The sequence below is a fragment of the Trichechus manatus genome, unplaced genomic scaffold (genome assembly GCF_000243295.1).
Source record: "Trichechus manatus latirostris isolate Lorelei unplaced genomic scaffold, TriManLat1.0 scaffold00020, whole genome shotgun sequence".
In the NCBI taxonomy this organism is placed as follows: Eukaryota; Metazoa; Chordata; class Mammalia; order Sirenia; family Trichechidae; genus Trichechus; species Trichechus manatus.
The window spans coordinates 2,324,365-2,345,788 of NW_004443956.1; the positions used below are offsets into that span (position 1 = coordinate 2,324,365).

The window sequence follows — 21,424 nt, forward strand, 5'->3', positions numbered from 1 at the left end:
AAACTCTTCCTTTCCCCTCCCTTCCACCCCTGGTAACCACTAGTAGTCTTTGGTTTCTGTGTATTTACTTATTTCATATGCATGAGATCGTATAGTATTTGCCCTTTTGTGGCTGACTGACTTCACTCAGGGCCCTGGTGGCACAGTGGTGAAGCCGTTGGCTGCTAACCAAAAGGCTGGCAGTTCAAATCCACTGCTATGAGTCAGAATCGACTCGAAGGCAACAGGTTTGGTTTTGGTTTACCTCACTCAGCATGATTTTTTCAAGGTGCATCCATGTTGTAGTATGCATCAGGACTTCGTTTCTCTTAATGGCTGAGTAGAATTCCATCGTGTGTATATACTACATTTTGTTTATCCATTCATCTGTTAGTGGACGTTTCAATTGTTTCCACCTTTTGAATATTGTGAAAAGTGCTGCAATGAACATTGATGCACAGGTTTCTGTTTGCGTTACAGCCTTCACTTATATGGGTATATATCTAGGATTGAGATTGCTGGGTCATATGGTAGTTCTGTGTTCAACTTTTTGAGGAACTGTCCAGCTGTTTTCAGCAGCGGCTGTACCATTTTACATTCCCACCAGCAATGGATGAGTGTTCCCATTTTTCCACAACCTCTCCAGCAAATATTGTTGTCCGTTTTTTTGATCATTGCCATTCTAATAGAAGTGAGGTGGTATCTCTTAGTAGTTTTGATTTGCATCTCTCTAAGGGCTAATAACATTAAGCATCTTTTCATGTGCTTGTTGGCCATTTGTTAGCCTGGTTTTTATAACTTTATGTCTTCTGGATTCTTTCATTTGTATATATCATGTCTCATTGAAAAAGTATTTGAGACAGTTTGTCAAAGTACGCACAAAGTGAACGTTGAGGAGAAAAAAATATACTAGGGTTCTAATTGCCTAGAATATAAGGTACATTAGGACCAATGAATCCTCATTGCTTACCACAGAGCAAGGTCTGTAGTACATGTTCAACAAATACTTATAGAATGAATGACTGAGGTTAGTTTACAAAGTATACACCAAGAGATCCATTCATTTAACTGAGATCCACAAGTTTGGCTCAGAGCTTTCTGCTAACTAGTGGATGGAAAAAAGCAGTAATTATAGAATCCGTAAAATGATTAAATAAAACCATTTGGTAAGGAGATATGCAACTCTTCCTAGACCAAGATATGTGTATGTCCATGTCAAAATCTAATGGGTATTCATAGAGAGCACACTGGGTAATGTAACACCCAACATCCTTAAAATAAAATATAATTAGTTTTAAAAGTTTACTTTTTTCTGACTTTCCACAATATCTGATCAATCCAATGATAACTCTGAGTATTAAACTCAAGATTCAGATGTGCTACATTCCCTTTAACTAAGAATATTATTTCTCTCATATAGGTTTTTAATAAATTTGCAGTAGAAATTATTTCAAGGCTCAGTGTCCAGAATCTGGGGTACAGAGAAGGTGCTACTGTGGAAATGAAGAGTCAAAAGCTTAAACAGTCCATTGAACTAGCATTAAAGTTTATATCATCTTATTAAAAGTGTGGGGGCTCATCAGAACCTGTGTCAGAATAGGTGTTGACCTCATCTCTGCATGAAGGAGGGACAAGAAAGTACAGGTTATCAGGGCTGAGATTTTTTCCAGAAAACCATTTGTGACCCACTCCAGTGTGTGGGCTAATGCGTGATCCAAGAGCCCAAGTTGTTGAACTTTAGCATTGCTGCTCTAATGTTAGGCAAGATAGTTTTTAAGTAGTCTCCAAATGTACACCATCCTCCTGTAAGAAACTCTCAATAAAGCACTTCCAGAAAGGCTCACACTGATGCATCCAAGACAAAACCAAAAACCAAATCAAACCTGTTGCCGTCAAGTCGATTCCAACTGCCCCATAGGGTTTCCAAGAAGCAGCTGGTAGATTTGAACTGCCAACCTTTTGGTTAGCAGGCAAGCTCTCTTAACCACTGTGCCACCAGGGCTCCCATCCAAGACAATCAGATTTCAACACAAAGTCCTCTGTCATTGGATGGGTTGAGCTGCAAGCAGGAGTTCCTAATCTGAGGTCCATAGAACCTGGGAAGATCTATTCCAAATTGGATTGAAACTGTTCTTATTTTTCTTGTTCTGCAGAAAGGTTTGTCACATTTTTCAAATGCTCAAAGAACTTTGAGCCTCAGAAAAGTTAGAAATGCTGCATAAAGTTTTAAATGAGCCACTTAAATATTAATGGATACCTAGAAAAGATGATGACCTTGGGATTAGAATATCAAAACCTAAAACCCAAACCTGTTGCCATTAAGTTGATTCCAACTCATGGCTTCCCAATGTGTTACAGAGTAGAATTGCCGCATAGGGTTTTCTTGGCTGTGGTCTTTACAGATGCATATCACCAGGCCCTTCTTCCATGACACCACTGGTGGGTTTGAACTGCCAACCATTTAGGTTAGTAATTAAGCGCGTTTGAATTGTGGTGTTGGTGAATATACTATGGGCTGCAAGAAGAATGAACAGATCTGTCTTGAAGGAAGTATAGCCAGAATGCTCCATAGAAGCAAGGATGGCGAGACTTTGTCTTGTTTACTTTTGACATGTCATCAAGAGAGGCCAGTCACTGGCAGAGGACTGGGCAGTGTTTTGTACTGTTATACATAATGTCGCTATGAATCTGAGCCAACTTGACGGCAGATAACAGTAGTGGAGCACAAATCATTCGTGCCACCCAGTGACCTTTGGAATTGGAATAGTGAACCTAAAACCATCCCTTCTTGCAAGAATTTGACAGTAGGGTAGGTTTTGTTAGGATTATTCTTGATTTGTCATAAAACATGTCCTCTCTAGTTAAAAGATTGTTTCTGAAGTGTTTACATTTGTTGAGACAACAAAATATTTATTTAAAAAATACTGTGTACAAAACAGCAACTTTTGGTAGCTTGTATCATTTAGAGATTTGGGAACTGTAGTTGAGAAATAGTTTAAGGAACTTTCGCGGAATTATTAGATAAATTACAGAAACTGACTTAGGAATGAACCTGAAACTAGATGACACTGGGAATCCTGGCAGCAGAGACTGTACCACTTTGTCAGGATGAGCGCTGCAGTGAATAAACTCACCATTATTTTTGTCGAAGTCTGGGAAGGACAAGCTTAGAGTGAAGTTTCTCGAAGTGTGTTCTCTACATCAGTAGCACCATCAAGACCTAGTAACTCATTAGAAATGCAAGTCCTTGGGCCCCATTCAAGACATAATTTGATGAGCCCTTGAGGTGACTAGTGCATTGTAAAGTCTGAGAACCATTGACTTGTGTTACATTTCTACCCCTTGATTAGGATAAGACAGGGAACCCTGATTCATAGTCCCACCAAGACTGCATATGTTAGGGAGAAGAGAATTCCCCAAAGGACAATCGGAGTGCTGGTTACTAAAGAAAGGGGAGTCAGTTCTGGGCACCCAAACAATATTCAGTACTGTCTTAGTCATCTAGTGCTATTATAACAGAAATACCACAAGTGGATGGATTTAACAAAGAGAAGTTTTTTCTCTCACAGTCTAGTTGGCTGCAAGTCCAAATTCAGAGCATCAGCTCCAGGGAAAGGCCTTCTCTCTCTGTCGGCTCCAGAGGAAGGCCCTTGTCATCAGTCTTCCCTTGGTCTGGGAGCTTCTCTGCGCAGGAACTTCAGGTCCAAAGGATGCGCTCTGCTCCCAGCACTGCTTTCTTGGTGGTATGAGGTTCCCACGTGTGTCTGCTCACCTCTGTCTTTTATATCTCAAAAGAGATTGGCTTAAGACACTATCCAATCTTGTATACCTCATCAGTATAACTGCCACTAATCCATCTTATTAGATCATAGTGATTGAATTTACAACACATAAGGAAAGCACATCAGATTACAAAATGGTACACAACTATGCAATACTGGGAATCATGACCCAGCCAAGTTAACAGATATTTTTTGGAGACAGAATTTAATCCATGACAAGTACCCTCCACATAGATGCTGCCTTCTTTTAGTAAACGTAAATATCTCATATATCCCTTGAGTTGATGAAATTCCTCTTATTCAGTATAAGCATTTTATCATTATTATTTGAAGTGACATTTGTTCTAGGGCCTCTGTTCTCTACGTAGAAGGACACTCATTAGAGTAACACTTGGACCTTTCTTCTCCCCGTCCCCAGAAGAAGTATCTGACTTGTGAGTTAGGATGGAAGACCTTAACATTGTAGCTCAGCTCCCCGCCCCACTCTTTCACCAGACCAGTTCCTATCTAGTCAACTCTGACTCATGGCTGTCTCATCTGTGTCAGACTAGAAATGTGCTCCATAGGGTTTTCATGGCTGTGACCTTTTGGAAGCAGATCACCAGACCTTTCTTCTAAGATGCCTCTGGGTGGGTTTGAACCATAGGTTAGTAGTTGAGCATTTAACCTTTGTGTGATCTAGGGACTCCCCTGCCTGCTCATTGTTGTTGTTAGGTGCCCTCAAGTTGGTTCCAACTCATAGCAGCTCTATGTACAACAGAACAAAACATTGTCCAGTCCTGTGCCATCCTCACGATCATTGCTATGTTTGAGCCTATTGTTACAGCCACTGTGCCAATTCATCTCATTGAGGCTCTTCCTCTTTTTACTGACCCTCCACTTTACCAAGCATGATGTCCTTCTCCAAGGACTGATCCCTCTGATAAAGTGTCCAAAGTACATGAGACAAAGTCTTGCCATCTTTGCTTCCAAGGAATGTTCTGGCTGTACTTCTTCCGAGACAGATTTGTTCATTCTTCTGGCAGTCCATGGTATATTCAATATTTTTCACCAACATCATAATTTAAAGGCATCAATTCTTCTTTGGTCTTCCTTATTTATTGTCCAGTTTTCACATGCCTATGAGGTGATTGAAAATATCATGGCTTGGGTCAGGCACACCTTAGCCCTCAAAGTGACATCTTTGCTGCCTGCCCATAGAGAGTGCATATTCTTCTGTCCTCTAAACCATGCCATAAAGGAGCTTGCCCTTTGTGGAAGGCTTGTGATTGTCCTCCTGTGCCCAGGAGGTTAAGTTTGCCTAACACTGGGATGAAGTATTAGAAAACCATTGTTGCTCAGGCAAGCAGTTTTGCATCTGCTTTATCTGTAATATAAGTAATAAAGCTGAGATTTTGATTTTCATTGATTTGACTCCTGAATCTATTGCTTGGGCAGAAAAGAGTGATATCAATCTTGGGCCCCTGTGAACTTAGTAATTATTTCCTTTGAGGTTTCCTTTTAACACATGAGCCATCAGATAATTGTTTGTTTTTCTTGTTGTTAGTTTACTACCCATATGTCTGATTATTTCTAACTTTTTCAGACACTCTACTGTATAAAGATGCAAATGTGTCAAATGGATTATTTCCTGGGCCTTATGAATTACTTACATGGCCAGTTTTATATAATCATTCAAACTGGGAAATCCCTTTTTGAAGCCTTTTCTCCTATAGGTTTGAGTCCATTTTAGAAGGAAATTCTGTTGAGTCATTGCCGTAAAAATGAATGCAGCTCTGATTATATTTGCCATGATAGATATGCATTTGGGAAGATTTTATAAAGTGAAGGAAATGCTTCTTTATTGTTGATTCTCTTCATATGAAGTGTCTGCTCCACGTAATGTGTTGTGTCCGACAAAATAACGATGCCACGTATTATTAGCCCTGTGCTTACTCAAAGGTAAGACAATTAACTGCTGATTCTTCCCCACCCTGCCTTTCTGTTCCTTGGAGATTTTCTAACCAATAAATTACTAACCTAACACTGCTGAATTTTATACAAAGAAAGCCCAAAGTGGTGCAGCTAAAAGAATAAAAATTCTAGTATCATTTCCTAGATACTGTTTGCAGGTTATCTTTGAACGCAAGGGGAGAAGTTATTTAGCCAAGCAGGTGAGAGGAGCTGTAAATAAGAACATACACTCTATGCTCTTTTTCTCTGACATTTATTTTTTCTTGCACTTTCTTCAGTATATACTTGCTTTTTTAACTGTCATTATTTATCTGGTAATATATGCATTGTGAGTACTTTTCTCGCACAGCTAATTGTAAGCATCCATCTCTCTGAATATGTACTCAGAAAGTGCCATCCAGAATAGCTTTGTTATTTTCTGTACAGCAGTTTAGTCATTACGATCTCATGTGATCACATCTCCACTGAGACACGCATCCTGAGACAATGTAGAGTTGCAGCATGTTTGTTAAAATTCAAGTTGAATAAATTACCGTAATATTCAGAACATACGCAGGGGAAAACAGTATTTTCAGAATTCCTGCCTTGTGTGTGTAATGCTCCACACTTTTTCCATTTCAGAACAAACTGTTATTATGGATGCTTAAATGTCATCATAAAGTACTTGTCAGTGTTGCCTAGACAACAGTATACTTTCTGAGCAAACAGGATTTTTTAACAGTCATAAATTCAGTGCCATCACTGAATTACAACATGGATCATTAGAGCAGCTTAGAGCAATTAAGTTGACTTATCCCAAACTAACCATAGACTGTACAAAGTTAAGTGAAATAATTAACCTCTTTTACTACAAAAGGGAAGACCAGTAAAAGGATACACATAAAGGTATATTAAAAAACTGATCAAGGAGTTAAAATGCTACTGTGATTTATTTCAGTTGCCTGTTGTTCAAAGTAAACAGGAGTAACACATTTCTGAAGGTTTATCTCATAAATCTTTATTTAACCTTTTGTGCCAAGACTAGAGTCACTCATCGTTATCTACATTTTCAGCTCTACCCATTTGTAGAAAAACCTGTTCCCAGGAAGCGTAGAAAGCAGTTTCATTTATAGTGAAGTCGTATAAAATTTTCCCTTTGAATCTATGTAGGGAGGCATGGATTATTGAAGGTTTTCCGTTGAGAAACAATTACTCCATTCATTTATTGAATATTGTATATTTTTATCTTGTGCAAAATATCCTGTGGGCCTCTTAGAATTTACTGGAAGAACCAATTTAAAATGAAAATACCCAATTAACTCAAAATTATTATGATGCACACAGAGTCTGCATTCTTTGAGAGTCAATATGTTTGTTTTGGCGTTGTTACGCGATTCCTAAGGTGTGAGGCCTTGCCTTTGAAGTTGTTCCTCAGCCTGACATGGTCATGAAGATAGGTTTGCTTATTTAAAGTTACTAATGCTAATACACTAAGGGATTTCTAGTTCTTCCAAGATTTCAAATAGTTCTATACATATAGAGAAAGTTTAGCTGTTAACACTAAAATTATAGCATAAGAAAGTATCTGAAATTACCTATCTCTGTTTTATGGTACCCAAATCAGAACCTCTGAATTTGAGCTCAGTATTTGTTCACTCAACAAAGAGGCATTTTTAGTTGTTTTAGTGCTTGCTAGTCTCAGAAACCGGTAGATTTCCCAGCTTCCGGGAGCTTCCAGTTCTGTCTGCACCCTGTAATTCAGAGAGGATGAGTTTGCCCCACCATTTAAATGTCTTCAAGACATTCTATCGTCTGCCGGCTTTTTTTCTTTTTTTTTTTTTACATATTAAAATCTCCACCAATATGCAGTTTTTAAAATAATGATAGGTAAACTTTATTGAGCAGTGGCAGGTCAAGGACTGTTGTCTTTGGGGGTCATGGCCAAAAACTTTTACTGATGGAATTAGCAATCAGAATGGATTGGAGAGCATTGCTCTTGATTGTGCTCTCTCTTTCCTCCTCTGATTGTCTCTCAGTTTCCTCTCTCACCCTCTTCTTCCCTCCCATCATCCCTTCTCTCCTCCCTCTCTCTGACTTCAGTCTCTCCCTCTCTACTGGCTTCTTCTTCAATAGTGTAAGTACATTTTTGTATATTTCCAATTGTCTTATCCCAGAAGACTCATTTATAACTTCTCTTCATTCAGCCTTCTACAGCCTCATCTTTCACATATATATGTTTGTTGTTGTGTGCTGTTGAGATAGTTCTGACTCACAGTGACCCTATAGGACAGAGTAGAACTGCCCCGTAGGGTTTCTTAGTCTGTAATCTTTACGGGAGCAGATTGCCAGGTGTTTTCTCCCGCAGAGCCACAGATGGGTTTGAACACCAACCTTTCAGTTAGCAGCCAAGTGTTTAACTATTGTGCCGCCAGGGCTCCTACATACATATATATATATATACACACACACACACACATATATATATATATATGAATACACTACATATTTTCTGAATCTGTTTCTATCTTATTCATAAAGTCCTAGGTGCCTTTCAACTTGACTTCATTAATACCCACCATCCTACCATGACCATGACCTCCAAAGGTATACTTTCATGTATTCATTCAACAGGTTTTTTTATTTTTTTAAACATCTGTTTCATCTCAGGCACTGTTCAAGGCTCTAGGAATTTAGCGTTGAATAAGGTTGTTGGTTGGAACTCACCCAGCGGCTCCTCGGAAGAAACACGTGGCGATCTGCTCCTATAAAGTTTATAGTCTAGAAATCCCTGTGGGACAGTCCTACTCTGTCCTTTGAAGTTGCTCTGAGTCAGAATTGAATCGATGGCACCCAACAGCAGCAACAATCCAGGTGCTAGCCCTGCCTGCAGAGAGTTTACAATCTACTAGAAGAGGAAAACATTAATTAGATAAGCATGCAAATTGTATAACTGGCAAGTTGCTAAGTGCTATCTATAAAGAAAGCTCAGAAGGAGTTTTGATCAAATACAGGAAGACCTAGTTCAGCCCACGGGGTTTAGGGAAGTGACAGACATCTGAAGAATGGGTACACATTAATTAGACATAAGGAATGGCTTTTGTAAAGGCCTTGAGGCAAGAGGAAGAATAAAAATTCAAAGAAGGCTTGTGTGAAAGGAGAAAAGCAGGCGAAGGATAAATTTATGAAGCCATATGAGATTAGAGAGAGTCAGGTGCCTGATTGTAGGATAGGAGTCAGACTAAGGATGCATGATGTCAGAGAAGGGGGTCTAAGTAAGGATTTTGCAGGTAAAGAAGAGGGATTATATGATCTGATTTACATTTATTAAAGTTTACTCTGCATGTTTCTCAAATCTTCCAGTCTTTGTATCCAAAGTTTACATTCATTTGTACTTCTCTACAGGGCTTCATTTTTTAGTTATTATTATGTACTGTTTAAGATAATCTTTGTTCTCTGATAAGCTAAGATATAAAGAATTTTTCCTTATAGTCCTTTGATCAACTCTTCTAGAAAAGTGATCAGCTTGCGTTTCATAACCAAAAAAGTTGTCAGGGTTTCCTAACGGAAATCAGATATAGCTCCCTTTTTACAGATACCTGGGGAAGTTCTTGCAACTTTTAACCTTTCCCCCTAGTTCCTCAGATTGAAATGTGATGCTCTGTGTTGTTTATTTAGCTTTGAAGGCTATTGTTTTGAAACCTGTTTGTTTTAAATATACCTTGACACACACATGCAGCAGATCACATGATCAACAGACATTCATGGATGGCTCAGCCTAGCATCATGAACAGCTCCCAGTGTGCTAGCTTGAATCCACCATGACCTTCTCACTCAGGAACTTATAACCAGGATGCAAGTGAATGTGAGAAGCAGGTGATTTAAGGATATATACACACATATCATGTACATTATTGATGCAAGTAACCAAATACTTGTTACACACCTGAAAATCTTGCAAGAAATCTGATAATATTTTGAGATGGAATTGAGATCCTCCACTCCAGACTAATGCTGTCTGTATCTTTCCTGTCTATTCTGGTGAACGACCCAAACATTTGACGCATTTATTGACCACGGTTCAAGTATCAGATGCTATGCTGACACGGGGGTTACAAACCTTTTTAAGAAGTTTACCATCCATTTGAATAGATATGACACTCAAGTGTCAATGATATAAATCATAGAGGATAACAGGCATTCTAAGTGGCAAGTGAATTGCATGCATAGTGATGAGTTTAGGAATTCAGAGAGAGAGGGAATGTAGTTATGAGTTGACAAGTTGGTCAATAAAAATACAGGAAATGGACTGATAGGTTAGTCCCTTCTCATTCTTCTTTCTAAGTTCAGATGTCATCTGTTTTGAGAAACTTTTCTGAACCACCCTAGTGTGGTAACAATGGCTAAAGTAATACTCTATTGTATCCCCTGTCTATCTCCTTCAGAGTTCTTCTCAACAACCTGAAATTATCGTGTTCATTTATTTGTTTCTTGTGTATGCCACCCACCAGAATATTATTTCCATGAAGGTAGGGACTTCTATCTTGCTCACACTTTGCCTGGCACCTGTTATGCACTCATTATATAAAAAGACAAAAAACAAACCAAATCTGTTGAAGTTGATTATGACTTATGACAACCTCATGTGTTAAAGAGTAGAACTGAGCTCCATAGGATTTCCTTTGCTTAAATCTTTATGGAAGCAGATTGCTAGGCTTTTCTTCTTTTCTTTCTTCCCTAGCTAATTAGTTATATGCTGAAGCTTTAAGGACTTTATGTATATGCTCAGAAATTCTGAAGTTATATTCATTTTGGTTGCCTGGGTTCTTTGCAATAGCTCTCAGATGACCATGCAAAAGTTCTTCTGCAAAATTTGAGTTTTGATTGGGTCCAGTATAACTGTCCCAATCGATAATGAAAGGCAAACAGGTTTCTTATTTCTTATATACTATTTAAAACTTGAGGGAAATTTTGTCATGTCAACTTTTAATTTTCTCCAAACTGATGAAGCCAACCCGTGAGTAATCTACCACACCATATATTTTTGGAAAACATTTCACACTTATCTGATTTGATAAAGCAATCCCAAAATTAGGTGCAATGTTAAGTAATGCTGTTAAGTAATGCTGCATAAAAATATCATGCAAAGTTTGAATTGATGGAGCATCTTTTCTCACTCAACTCTCTGTCTGTGTGTGTGTGTGTGTGTGTGTGTGTGTGAATTTACTTTTAATTTTCTTTGTTTCCAAGAAAGCTAAGGCTAGTTTATCATGCCTTAAAAATACTAGCATAAGGCAACTTATCCTGTAAAAATGTTGCTATTTATTTGGAAAAACCCACTATTACGTGTTTATTTGTCTAATTTGTATTTCTTTTAGAATTTCTTTTTTAAAGGATGGAGGCCTCAAAATAGCCAACGTGACTAAAGCTGATGTTGGAACTTATACCTGCATAGCAGAAAACCAGTTTGGGAAAGCAAATGACACAACACGTTTGGTTGTTACAGGTACGTGCATTTCTTAAAAGCTGCTTAGGGATTCTCCTTATGGTATATTGGTATGTTATTAAGGTCAAAGAAAGTTTGTGTTTTTCACAATATGCAGTTTACTGTGAAGGTAGAGCCTGTGTTTGCACTTGTGTTAGTTTCAAGAGGTAAAAAAGTCAAGGGAGGAATTCTTAATATTTCTTTAGCACAGCACAGTGTGTAGCCAGGAATGCATTGATGATGGGCAATAAGAATTACTAATAGCAAATGCTGATGTAAAATTTTCTTTTGTTTTATGCTCTTCTTTTATGTCACATCTTTTCAGTATACTTTTTATTTTTCATTATCTTTGATATTTTTTCAAATATGTTAGAGCCCATGAAATAATCCTTGATATCAGTAAGCATTGCTTAGAGTGGTGGATATATTGCATTCATTTATTCATTCACAAAAGAGTCTGAGCACCTACTATGGCCCAGGTGCTTGGGCTATACCAGTTCACTGACAGATACTGCCCTCCTGAATCTTACATTCTACCAGAAGAAGAAAGAAAATAAGAAATAGGAGACATAAATGAGCTAATTATTGGAAGGAAAACATTACAAACAATTGAGAAAGTGAAGAGGAGTGTATGGGGAGAGGCAAGTTGGAGCATGACATGGGGTGATCAGAGTAGGCCTCATTCCGAAGGAGGAATTTGAACAAAGATTTGCTGGAGATGAAGGAGTGAACCAACAGCTTTCTAGGGAGCAATCATGTAGGGACCTTGAAGACCATTGTCAGGACTGTAGATTTTAGTTGGAGTGAAAAGTGGAACCAGTGCAAGGTTGTGAGCAAAAATGGCATGATCTGGAATACGTTGTTAATGGATGAAACTAGTGGCTCTGTTGAGAACAGACTGTGGGGAATCAAGGGTGGAAACTGGAGAGGTCTCAGAGGCCATTGCAGGAATCCAGGCAGGAGGTGATAAGGGTCCAAATGAGGAGGCAGTAGAGGAGTGAACGAGAAGGGATCAGGCTGCATATATTCTGCATGTACAGCCAACAGGATTTGCTGACAGATTAGGTCGAAGAAAAAGAAAAGAGACCAGGTGACTGTAGGGTGTTTGGTGAGCAGTCAGAAGAATGACAGTCCAAACAGCTTAGATGGGAAAGGCTGGAGACTGGAGAGGTTTGGGGAGGAAGAAGATCAGGAGTTCAGTTTTGGAGGTGTTACGTTTGAGATCTTTATTGGGTTCTGTATTCATAAGCAGACCAGGGTATTCTGCATAATAAAGAAATCTAAGATTTAGTGGATTAATGCTTTTTGCTCATGCTGCAAATCCATGGTGGGCCCTCACTCAGGAATGAAGGTTCCAGTTCCTCCACCATCTCACATGTTGCCTATCACCCTGGAAGGAAAAAGAGGACAAGTAGAGTTGCCCATTAGATGTCTGCCTGCCAGTGCCATGCATAAGTTCTGCTTATACTCATGACTATGCCAGAATTCAAAGGAGTTAGGAATTTAATTCTACTCTGTGCTCTGAAGGAGGAAAATTGGACATGGTGCTGAACAACATTAATATCTATCACAACATCCAAGTGGAGCTGTTGAGTAGGTATGAATTTTCATTTGGGGAGAAAGCTCAAGGATGGAGACACATTCAGGAATTGTTAGGACTAGATGAAATCACCAAGTGAGTGATGAATACAGAGAATAAAAAAGACCAGAGACTGAGCATCAGACACTCCAACATTAAGAAATTAGAGAAAACAAAGGAACCATAAAAGGAGACAGAAATGCAGTGACCAGCATGGTAGGAGAAAAGAAAGAGTGTGGCAGCCCAGAAACTAAGCAAAGAAAATTAATAAGAAGAAGACAATGATCAAGTGTTGCAGATGCTGCTGAGGTCAGGTAGAATGAGACTAAAGTGTTTATCATTGGAATTAGCAAAAGGGTGGTTTTTGGTGACCTTGATGAGAACAGGTGGTTTGGGGGTGGGGGAACCTGACTGGAATGGGTTAAAGAGAGAATTTAATAGAGGAACAGCAGACAATATACGTAGGTGACTCTTTTGAGGACTTTTGCAGCAACATGGAGGAAAGAGACGAGGATGAGCAATGGAAAGGTAGAATCCTGAGAAGTTTAATTCACTATGAATGGAAGGTCTATGGGGATGACAGGGAGAAGGCAGTGTACATATAGATGTTTGCATTGGGGGAGATAACAGGCATTAAGTAACATTTTAACATAGTACTCCCTTTTTTGTTTTGTTTTAACCATTCTAACCATCTTTTGTGTCTTTCAAATCCATGGTAACCTTAAATGTTTGGGTCTATGTATGTTGGTGGTATATATTTGCCAGTCATTCAAAGTTGGAGAAAAATGTGGTTTTGCTTTCTATCGCTATATTTCACAAAACAATAAAACTAAGTTGAAATTGGTTTTTTAATAGTCTTATGACCCTTGTTTAGAGATGACTTTAATTTTTCAGCTCAGATATCCTATAAACTCAGATATTCTCATTTGTATAACAGGAATTTGTGGATCCAATGAACTATGTAATAGCTCTGCATCAAATTGTCTATACTTTAATCTGGTAGCCTTTACTTACATGTGTGTGTTTCTGTACATATGTATATATGAACACACGCACTACTATGATTAACAATCTGGCTGTGTAAATTGTTTTCCTCACAGTACAAATGCTAAAGTTTCACTTTAACAATTTTTTCCCGAATAGAACCAACAAGAATAATTTTGGCACCTTCAAACATGGATGTCTCGGTTGGTGAGAGCGTCATTTTGCCTTGCCAGGTGCAACATGACCCCCTGTTAGACATCATGTTTACCTGGTATTTCAATGGGGCCCTCACAGATTTTAAGAAAGAAGGATCTCACTTTGAGAAAGTTGGTGGGGTAAGTTGTAGTGCCTTCTTTATGCTTTTTAAATTACATGGTGCTCTGATACATTGTCTCTGAACAGACATCTGACACATAGGCACTGCTGGAGAAATGTTCCTTAAATAATAACAGATACTCTCAATACTGTTGTGATCTAATTTTATTTTTTATAATTACCAGAAAGTGTGCCCATTTTCTTTGACCTATAATTTATCATTTTCATTAAAGTTATGCATGTTGTATTTACGGAGGCCTGGTGGTGCAATGGTTAAGCACTCAGCTGCTAACCAAAAGGTCAGCAGTTTGAACACCCCCTGCAGCTCTGCAGGAGAAAGACGTGGCAGTCTCCTTCTGCAAAGATTTACAAACTTGAAGACCCTATGGGCAGTTCTAATCTATCATATAGGGTCGCTATGAGTCGGAATTGACTCCATGGCAGTGGGTTTTTTTTAATAAATATGTTGTATTTATATTAAAAGTTATTATTATTCATGATAATTTTGTTGTTAGTAGCCCATGGAAGGGAAACTTTTCTTATGCAAGTTTTTACTTTCCAGATGACATATTTATGATGAAGTGGGAGGGAAGTCACACTTGCTAAATGCCCCCATGTATCAGGCCAGGTACTTCATCCCCGGGAATGCTCACCCACCATAGCACTGGACATTCCTAGTAAGAATCTTCATTTCACAGATGCACAAAATGGGGATTTGAAGAGTTGATGTACTTGCCCAGGGTCATGCAGCTACTTAGTGGTGGAGCTTATATTCAAACCCAGACTTGGGTGTCCCCAAAGTTCAAAAGCTTTCTAGATTCCATTCTCTCTCCTCATTTACAATGTTTCCACATGAGAAAAGATTGCAGATTTGGAGGAGTTGATCCTTTGTGTGGATTCGCTTAAGAAGACTCAGTGCTGGGGAACCAAACAGCCCTCCCAGCTCATGTCACATCTGTGAATCCAGATTGAAAGCCAGTCTCCTTTGCAGGCTGTTTGCATTGACTCAGGGATTTCTTCATTCTGTTTGGCTAGATGTCAGGGCTGCTTAGTCAAGTCTGAGTTTTGTCCTTATGGACTTAGCATGTAAGCTTTACTAAAGCAGAAAACCATGTGATGGGCAGCACATATATACTCATTTGATAAAGACTTCTTATTAAAAGTATGTATGTGTACGTAAGGAGCCTGGTGGCACAGTGGTTAAGCGCTTGGCTGCTAACCAAAAGGTTGGCAGTTCGAATCCACAAGATGCTCCGTTGGAGGAGGATGTGGCTGTCTGCTTGCATAAAGACTTAGAGCCTTGGAAACCCTATGGGACAGTTCTACTCTGTCGTATAGGGTCACTGTGAGTCAGAATTAACTTGACGTCAATGGGTTATATGTGTATGTACAATGTATTAGGATCCTATGCAGTCTGAAAGGATGCTCTTTTAAAAGAAAAAAATGAAGGTGTTTAGATACCTAGCTACAATTAAGTACAATTTCAGTAACCATTTCTGTTTTCAACCATCTGCCTGATTCACATATTTTAGAAGTCCTAGCTTTTTGAATTGTTCTGACCAGTTCAAGGCTTTCCAGAACTTCCCAAGTTTCTACAGCCCTTTAGCATTTCTCCTAGTATTGCTTTAAATGCCCAATAATTGTTACTATTTTAATGCAACAGGAAAAGACACATGCCAATATTCTCTGTCAGCTCTCTACCCCGTAGTGAGGGTCTCCTGTCATCTCCCTTTCCTTGGGCAGATGGCAAGGGAAAGGACAAAAGACTGACATGTTACCTTCAAAGAGTCCCGTTCACCAATCTGGAGAAGTATTCTCCTCTAAGCCAGCTGTACTTCTAATTTTAATTATTAGACATAGAACTTGATTGGAAACATTAGCTACCTTTGTCATATATTGTAGATAATTGAGTGTCTGTTTCATCAGCTGGTCTATAAGCTGTTGATAATGTCTTACCCAACTCAGTGCACTCCATCTTTGTCAATGCTAAGTAAATACGCATTGAAGGAATGAAAGTCCAAAGTAGTTTGATTCTAATCAAACGGTCCCCAAGAAGCACTCACTAAGACTGAGATTTTTGCTTTCTGTAAAAGGGGCTCAGAATTAGGAATATCCGAGTTTATAATGTAACTTAACTGCTCTTGGTTTATGCAGCCCTGAAAAGGTTCTACAAAGCCCTGAAGTCATCGCTGTAGAAGAAGCAGGTATCCTAAACATGAAATTTCATAAATTAATGCTATCACTTGCCAGTTCTGTCCCTTTCCTAACATACTAGTTCATGGCCTATGAATTTGTTTTATTGACTTGTACCATTAGTAACTTAATATTCTCCAATCAGTATAAAACGGTAAGCCATACAAAATGACATTACCCTCAAGCACAGGCAATTAAGTAAATGGTTTTTCTGTTGCTTAAGAAGGGAATCATATAACAACCCTTGTCCTCTGATTGTGTGTTCACTGCCGCACGCACATTAATAACTAGAAAGTCTGCTTATCTTTTATCCCAATATGTTCATGGATATATCCTGTTTTCAAAAGCAACGAGCTGCGAGGGAGAAACCTGGTAAATGGGAAGGTTGCTTAGAGAGGTAGATAGTAAGAGCCTCATTTATAAAATGGGGAGGGTGGTTTAGATCATGGATAATCCACCTCAGTGTTTTCAACCAATTCAGTCAGTTGTCTTTGGGGCTATATAGGGTATTCGGTTCTCATTTGTGAGTTTTCAAAAACACACAGCTTTAGGGAAAAATTCAGAGGCTCAAAAGGCGCCAGCAATCTGAAACAAATCTCTCATGTTGACTTGAACATCATGGCAAAGGAGTGTGATGACAGTAAACACAGGTTTCTGCACAGTCCGAATTACATACTCAGAGAAGTTTATTAAAACAAGCGTCTAAAGCAAATTGGCACATCACAAAGGAGAAATATGGTCCAAAGATGGGCTTCAGCCTGTGCTCATGGAACAAATAAAAGTCATATAATCAAGCCAGCTGTAAAAGGCTTCCACTTAAGCCTTCTGGTTGCCAAGCAAATCTCAGTAATAGGCACCACAGTGAAGTAACTAAAGAAGTGCGAGATTTGTGTTCAGACACGCATAAATTCTAGGCACTGTTGCTTATAAGATGATGACAGTGGGTGAGTCCAGGGACAGATTACCCAATAAACAAGGTAAGCACATGATTAGGACATCATCAAAACAGGGGCATCAGTTGCCCAAAGCAACGATCCGTGGATGCCAAGCAGACAAGTCACAAGGAAAAGCGAGCACAAATTTCTTGGCATAGACAAGTGAATGCTTCCACCATTGCATCTGTTTGTTGAAACAACTCAGTTGGTACTCTTCCAATTCCTGAAACCTTGTTTTTTGTCAATGCCTTCAATGCAGCTTGGGTTTCTTCCTTTAGTACCATCAGTTCTTGATCGTATGCTACCTTCTGAAATCATGGAATGTCAACCAGTCCTTTTTTGGTACTATGACTCCGGGTATTCCTTCCACCTTCTTTTGATGCTTCCTGCATCATTTACTATTTTGCCCATAGAATCCTTCAATATTGCAGTTCAAGGCTTGCATTTTTTCTTCAGTTCTTTCACCTTGAGAAATGCTGAGCATGTTCTTCCCTTTTGGTTTTCTAACACCAGGTCTTTGCACATTTTATTATAATATTTTGTCTTCTCAAGCTGCCACTTGAAATCATCTGTTCAGCTCTTTACTTCATCATTTCTCCCTTTCACTTTAGCTGCTCTACATTCAAGAGCAAGTCTCAGTGTCTCTTCTGACATTTATTTTGGTCTTTTCTTTCTTTCCTGTCTTTTTAATGACCTTTTGCTTTCTTCATGAACAATGTCCTTGACGTCATCCCACAACTCGTCTGGTCTACGGTCATTAGCGTTCAATGAGTAAAACCTGTTCTTGAGACAGTCAGTGTCTATATTCAGATAGGATATACTCAAGGTCATATTTTGGCTCTTGAAGACCTGTTTTAATTATCTTCAGCTTCAACTCGAACTTGGATATGAGCAATGGATGATCTGTTCCACAGTTGGCCCCTGGCCTTGTTCTGATGATACTGAGTTTTTTCATCGTCTCTTTGCACAGATGTAGTCAGTTTGATTCCTGTGTATTCCGTCTGACGAGGTCCACATGTATAGTTGCCATTTATTTTGTTGAAAAAAGGTGTATTAGAATGAATAAGTCGTTGGTCTTACAAAATTCTATCATGCAATCTCTGGCATAGTTTCTATCACCAAGGCCGTGTTTTCCAACTACTGATCCTTCTTCTTTGTTTCCATCTTTTGCATTCCAATCACCAATAATTATCAATGCATCTTGATTGCATGTTTCATCAATTTCAAACTGCAGAAGGTGGTAAAGATCTTCAGTTTCCTCATCTTTGATATTAATGGTTGGTGCGTAAATTTGAGTAATAGTCGTATTAACTGGTCTTCCTTGTAGGTGTATGGATATTATCCTATCAGCGACAGTGTTGCGCTTCAGGATAGATCTTGAAATGTTCTTTTTGACAGTGAATGTGATGGCCTTCCTCTTCAATTTATCATTCCCAGCGCAGTAGACCATATGATTGTCCAATTCAAAATGGCCAATACCAGTCCATTTTAGCTCACTAATGCCTAGGATATCTATCTTTATGCAGTCCATTTCATTTTTGACTATTTAGAATTTTCCTAGATTCATACTTTGTACATTCCACATTCCAATTATTAATGGGTGTTTGCAGCTATTTCTTCTCATTTTAAGTCATGCCACATCAGCAAATGAAGGTCCCAAAAGCTTTACTCCATCCGTATCATTAAGATCAGCTCTACTTTGAGAGGGCAGCTCTTCCCCAGCCGTATTTTGAGTGCATTCCAACCTGAGGGGCTCATCTTCTGGCATTATACCAAACAATATTCTGCCGCTATTCATAAGGTTTTCACTGGCCAATTTTTTCAGCAGTAGACCACCAGGTCCTTCTTCCTAGTCTGTCTCAGTCTGGAAGCTCCGCTGAAACCTGCCCACCGTGGGTGACCCTGCTGGTGTTTGAAATACCAGTGTCATAGTTTCCAGCATCTCAGCAACATGCAGCCACCACAGTACAACAAACTGAGAAATGTGTGGTGGCGTGCTTGTGTGTGTGCATGTGCGCACGCACACACACACACACACTTACATGTATACAGGTTTCCCTCCTATCCAAAAGTAGAGTGTTCCTATGAAACCTTTCATAAGCCGAAATGGTGTAAAGCAAAGAAGCAATTACCATTAATTTATATGGGAAATACTTTTGAGCATTCCCAGACCCAAAAAATAACCTACCAAATCATAACAAATAACACATAAACCCTAAAATAACACTAACATATGGTAAAAAGCAGGAATGATAGGATAACTACACAGCCTATATAAAGTAGAAATAATGTACGTACAGTGTAATTTCACAGGCACAGTGGATGCTGTGATGCTGAGTGTAGTTCCTGGGGAAAGAACTTAGCGACACCACTCTCACTGCTTGTGGTGCACACTGCCTCTTTAATGGCTCGCTGCAAAAGAAATGCTGAATGCTATTTCCACTTTTCACCTTTTTTAGTAAAAGTGAAAATGCTCTTCGAATTTCTTTTGGTAATGGAACACAGGTCTAATGTACGTGTTTTGTAACAGTGAAGTGGCATAAAGCGAACTTTCAAAAAGCAGGGGATACCTGCGTATCTCACTCACATATCCCTTTGGAATGCATGAGTAAGCAGAGGAGGGGAAACTACACATTTTCAGTGTTCAGGGCCCTCACATGCCTTAATCTGGCCTTAGGTGAGTCACTTAACTTCTGTTCCCTTCTCCCGTTAAAAAAAAAAAAAATCGCTGTTGAGTCAATTCTGACTCATAGCGACCCTACAGGACAGAGTAGAACTGCCCCATAGAGTTTCGAAGGAGCTCCTGGTAGATTCGAACTGCCAACCTTTTGGTTAGCAGCTGTAGCTTTTAACCACTACATCACCAGGGTTTCCATTCTCCCATCAGTTTTTGCCATTATTTCTCCTACCATAGGACCTTGCACACCCTTGTCCCTCTTCCTCAAACGCTGTTCTCCATCCGTTTTCCGTAATTGCCTCCTACCCATCTGTTTTGGACTGAATTGTGTCCCCCCAAAATATGTTTTGTAAATCCTAATTTCTATGCCTGTGGTTATAATCCCTTTGGGAAAGGGTTATCTTTGTTATGTTAATGAGGCAGGGTGTGTCTTGAGTCCATGTTTTACAAGATACAAAAGAGCAGATTAAGCAAACTGAGATGTGGGGAAGGTAGATGCCAAGCTTCATGGAGATCTCCAAGGAACCAGGAAATAGAAGCTGAAGAGACAAGGACCTTCCCCTTGAGCTGACAGCCAGAGAAGGCCTCCCCTAGAGTTGGCTCCCTGAATTCAGACTTCTAGCCTCCTAAAGTGTGAGAAAATAAATTTCTGTTTTTTAAAGCCATCCACTTGTGATATTTCTGTTTATAGCATCACTAGATAACTAAGACACAGTCCTTCAGATTTCAGCTCAATCATTACTCACTCAGAAATTCCTTCGCTTTCCCCTCTGACTTTATTAGTTCCCCTTTTTGTCAACTCACTTAGAATCCGTATATAGCTTTCATTACAATTTTAGATTGTTTTGCATATTTGTTTACTGCAGCTTCCCTGCTAGACTGTAAGCTATATGCAGGCAAGGAATCTATGAGTTTTTAGCACATAGAAGTTACTCAATAAATATTTACTTTTTTGCTACTTTATTCATTCAACAGTTAAGATCATATTGAACTCATAGAGTTATGTAAGTTCTCCTAAACAAAATAAGATATGGAAAATACTGCATAAACTATAAAATGATACACTGGTTTTATATACATATATATATATATATGTATATAAAAGGTCGAGATGCCTTCATATATAATTGTGCATATGTAGGTAAGAGTGTATACAGTCACACATACATACGTTCATTTCATATATACATGGTTGTAAGGCTCAAGCCCAGTAATATATATACAGTAGCATTTTCTCATATTGTTGTTAGCTGCCATCAAGTCAGTTCCAACTCACGGTGACCCCATGTGTGCAGAGTAGAACTGCTCCATAGGGTTTTCAGGGCTGTGACCTTTCAGAAGGAGATCACCAGGCCTTCTGAGGTGGCTCTAGGTGGTTTCGAACTGCCAACCTTTAGACTAGTAATTGAGCACTTTACCAAGTCATTGTACTACCTAGGGAGTCCTAGCATTCAGTCATTCCCACATTTAACAAAGAAAATTCAACTCCATGGGCTTAACTAAAAGAGAGGGGGGGAGGGGAGGAGAGAGCGACAGGAGAAGGGGGAGAGATGTGCCGTTATTTAC

The 21,424-nt window shown here is 39.1% G+C and overlaps 1 protein-coding gene across 1 annotated transcript in view; it reads left to right on the forward strand.

The window, feature by feature from the left end:
- CNTN3 (contactin 3) overlaps positions 1-21,424 on the forward strand; it is a 207,183-nt gene that overhangs the window by 115,750 nt on the left and 70,009 nt on the right. Inside the window, exons 8-9 of the mRNA XM_023727915.1 lie at positions 11,069-11,196; positions 13,898-14,073. Of these exons, the coding sequence (XP_023583683.1) occupies positions 11,069-11,196; positions 13,898-14,073 (304 nt within the window). The remainder of the gene's footprint in view (positions 1-11,068; positions 11,197-13,897; positions 14,074-21,424) is intronic.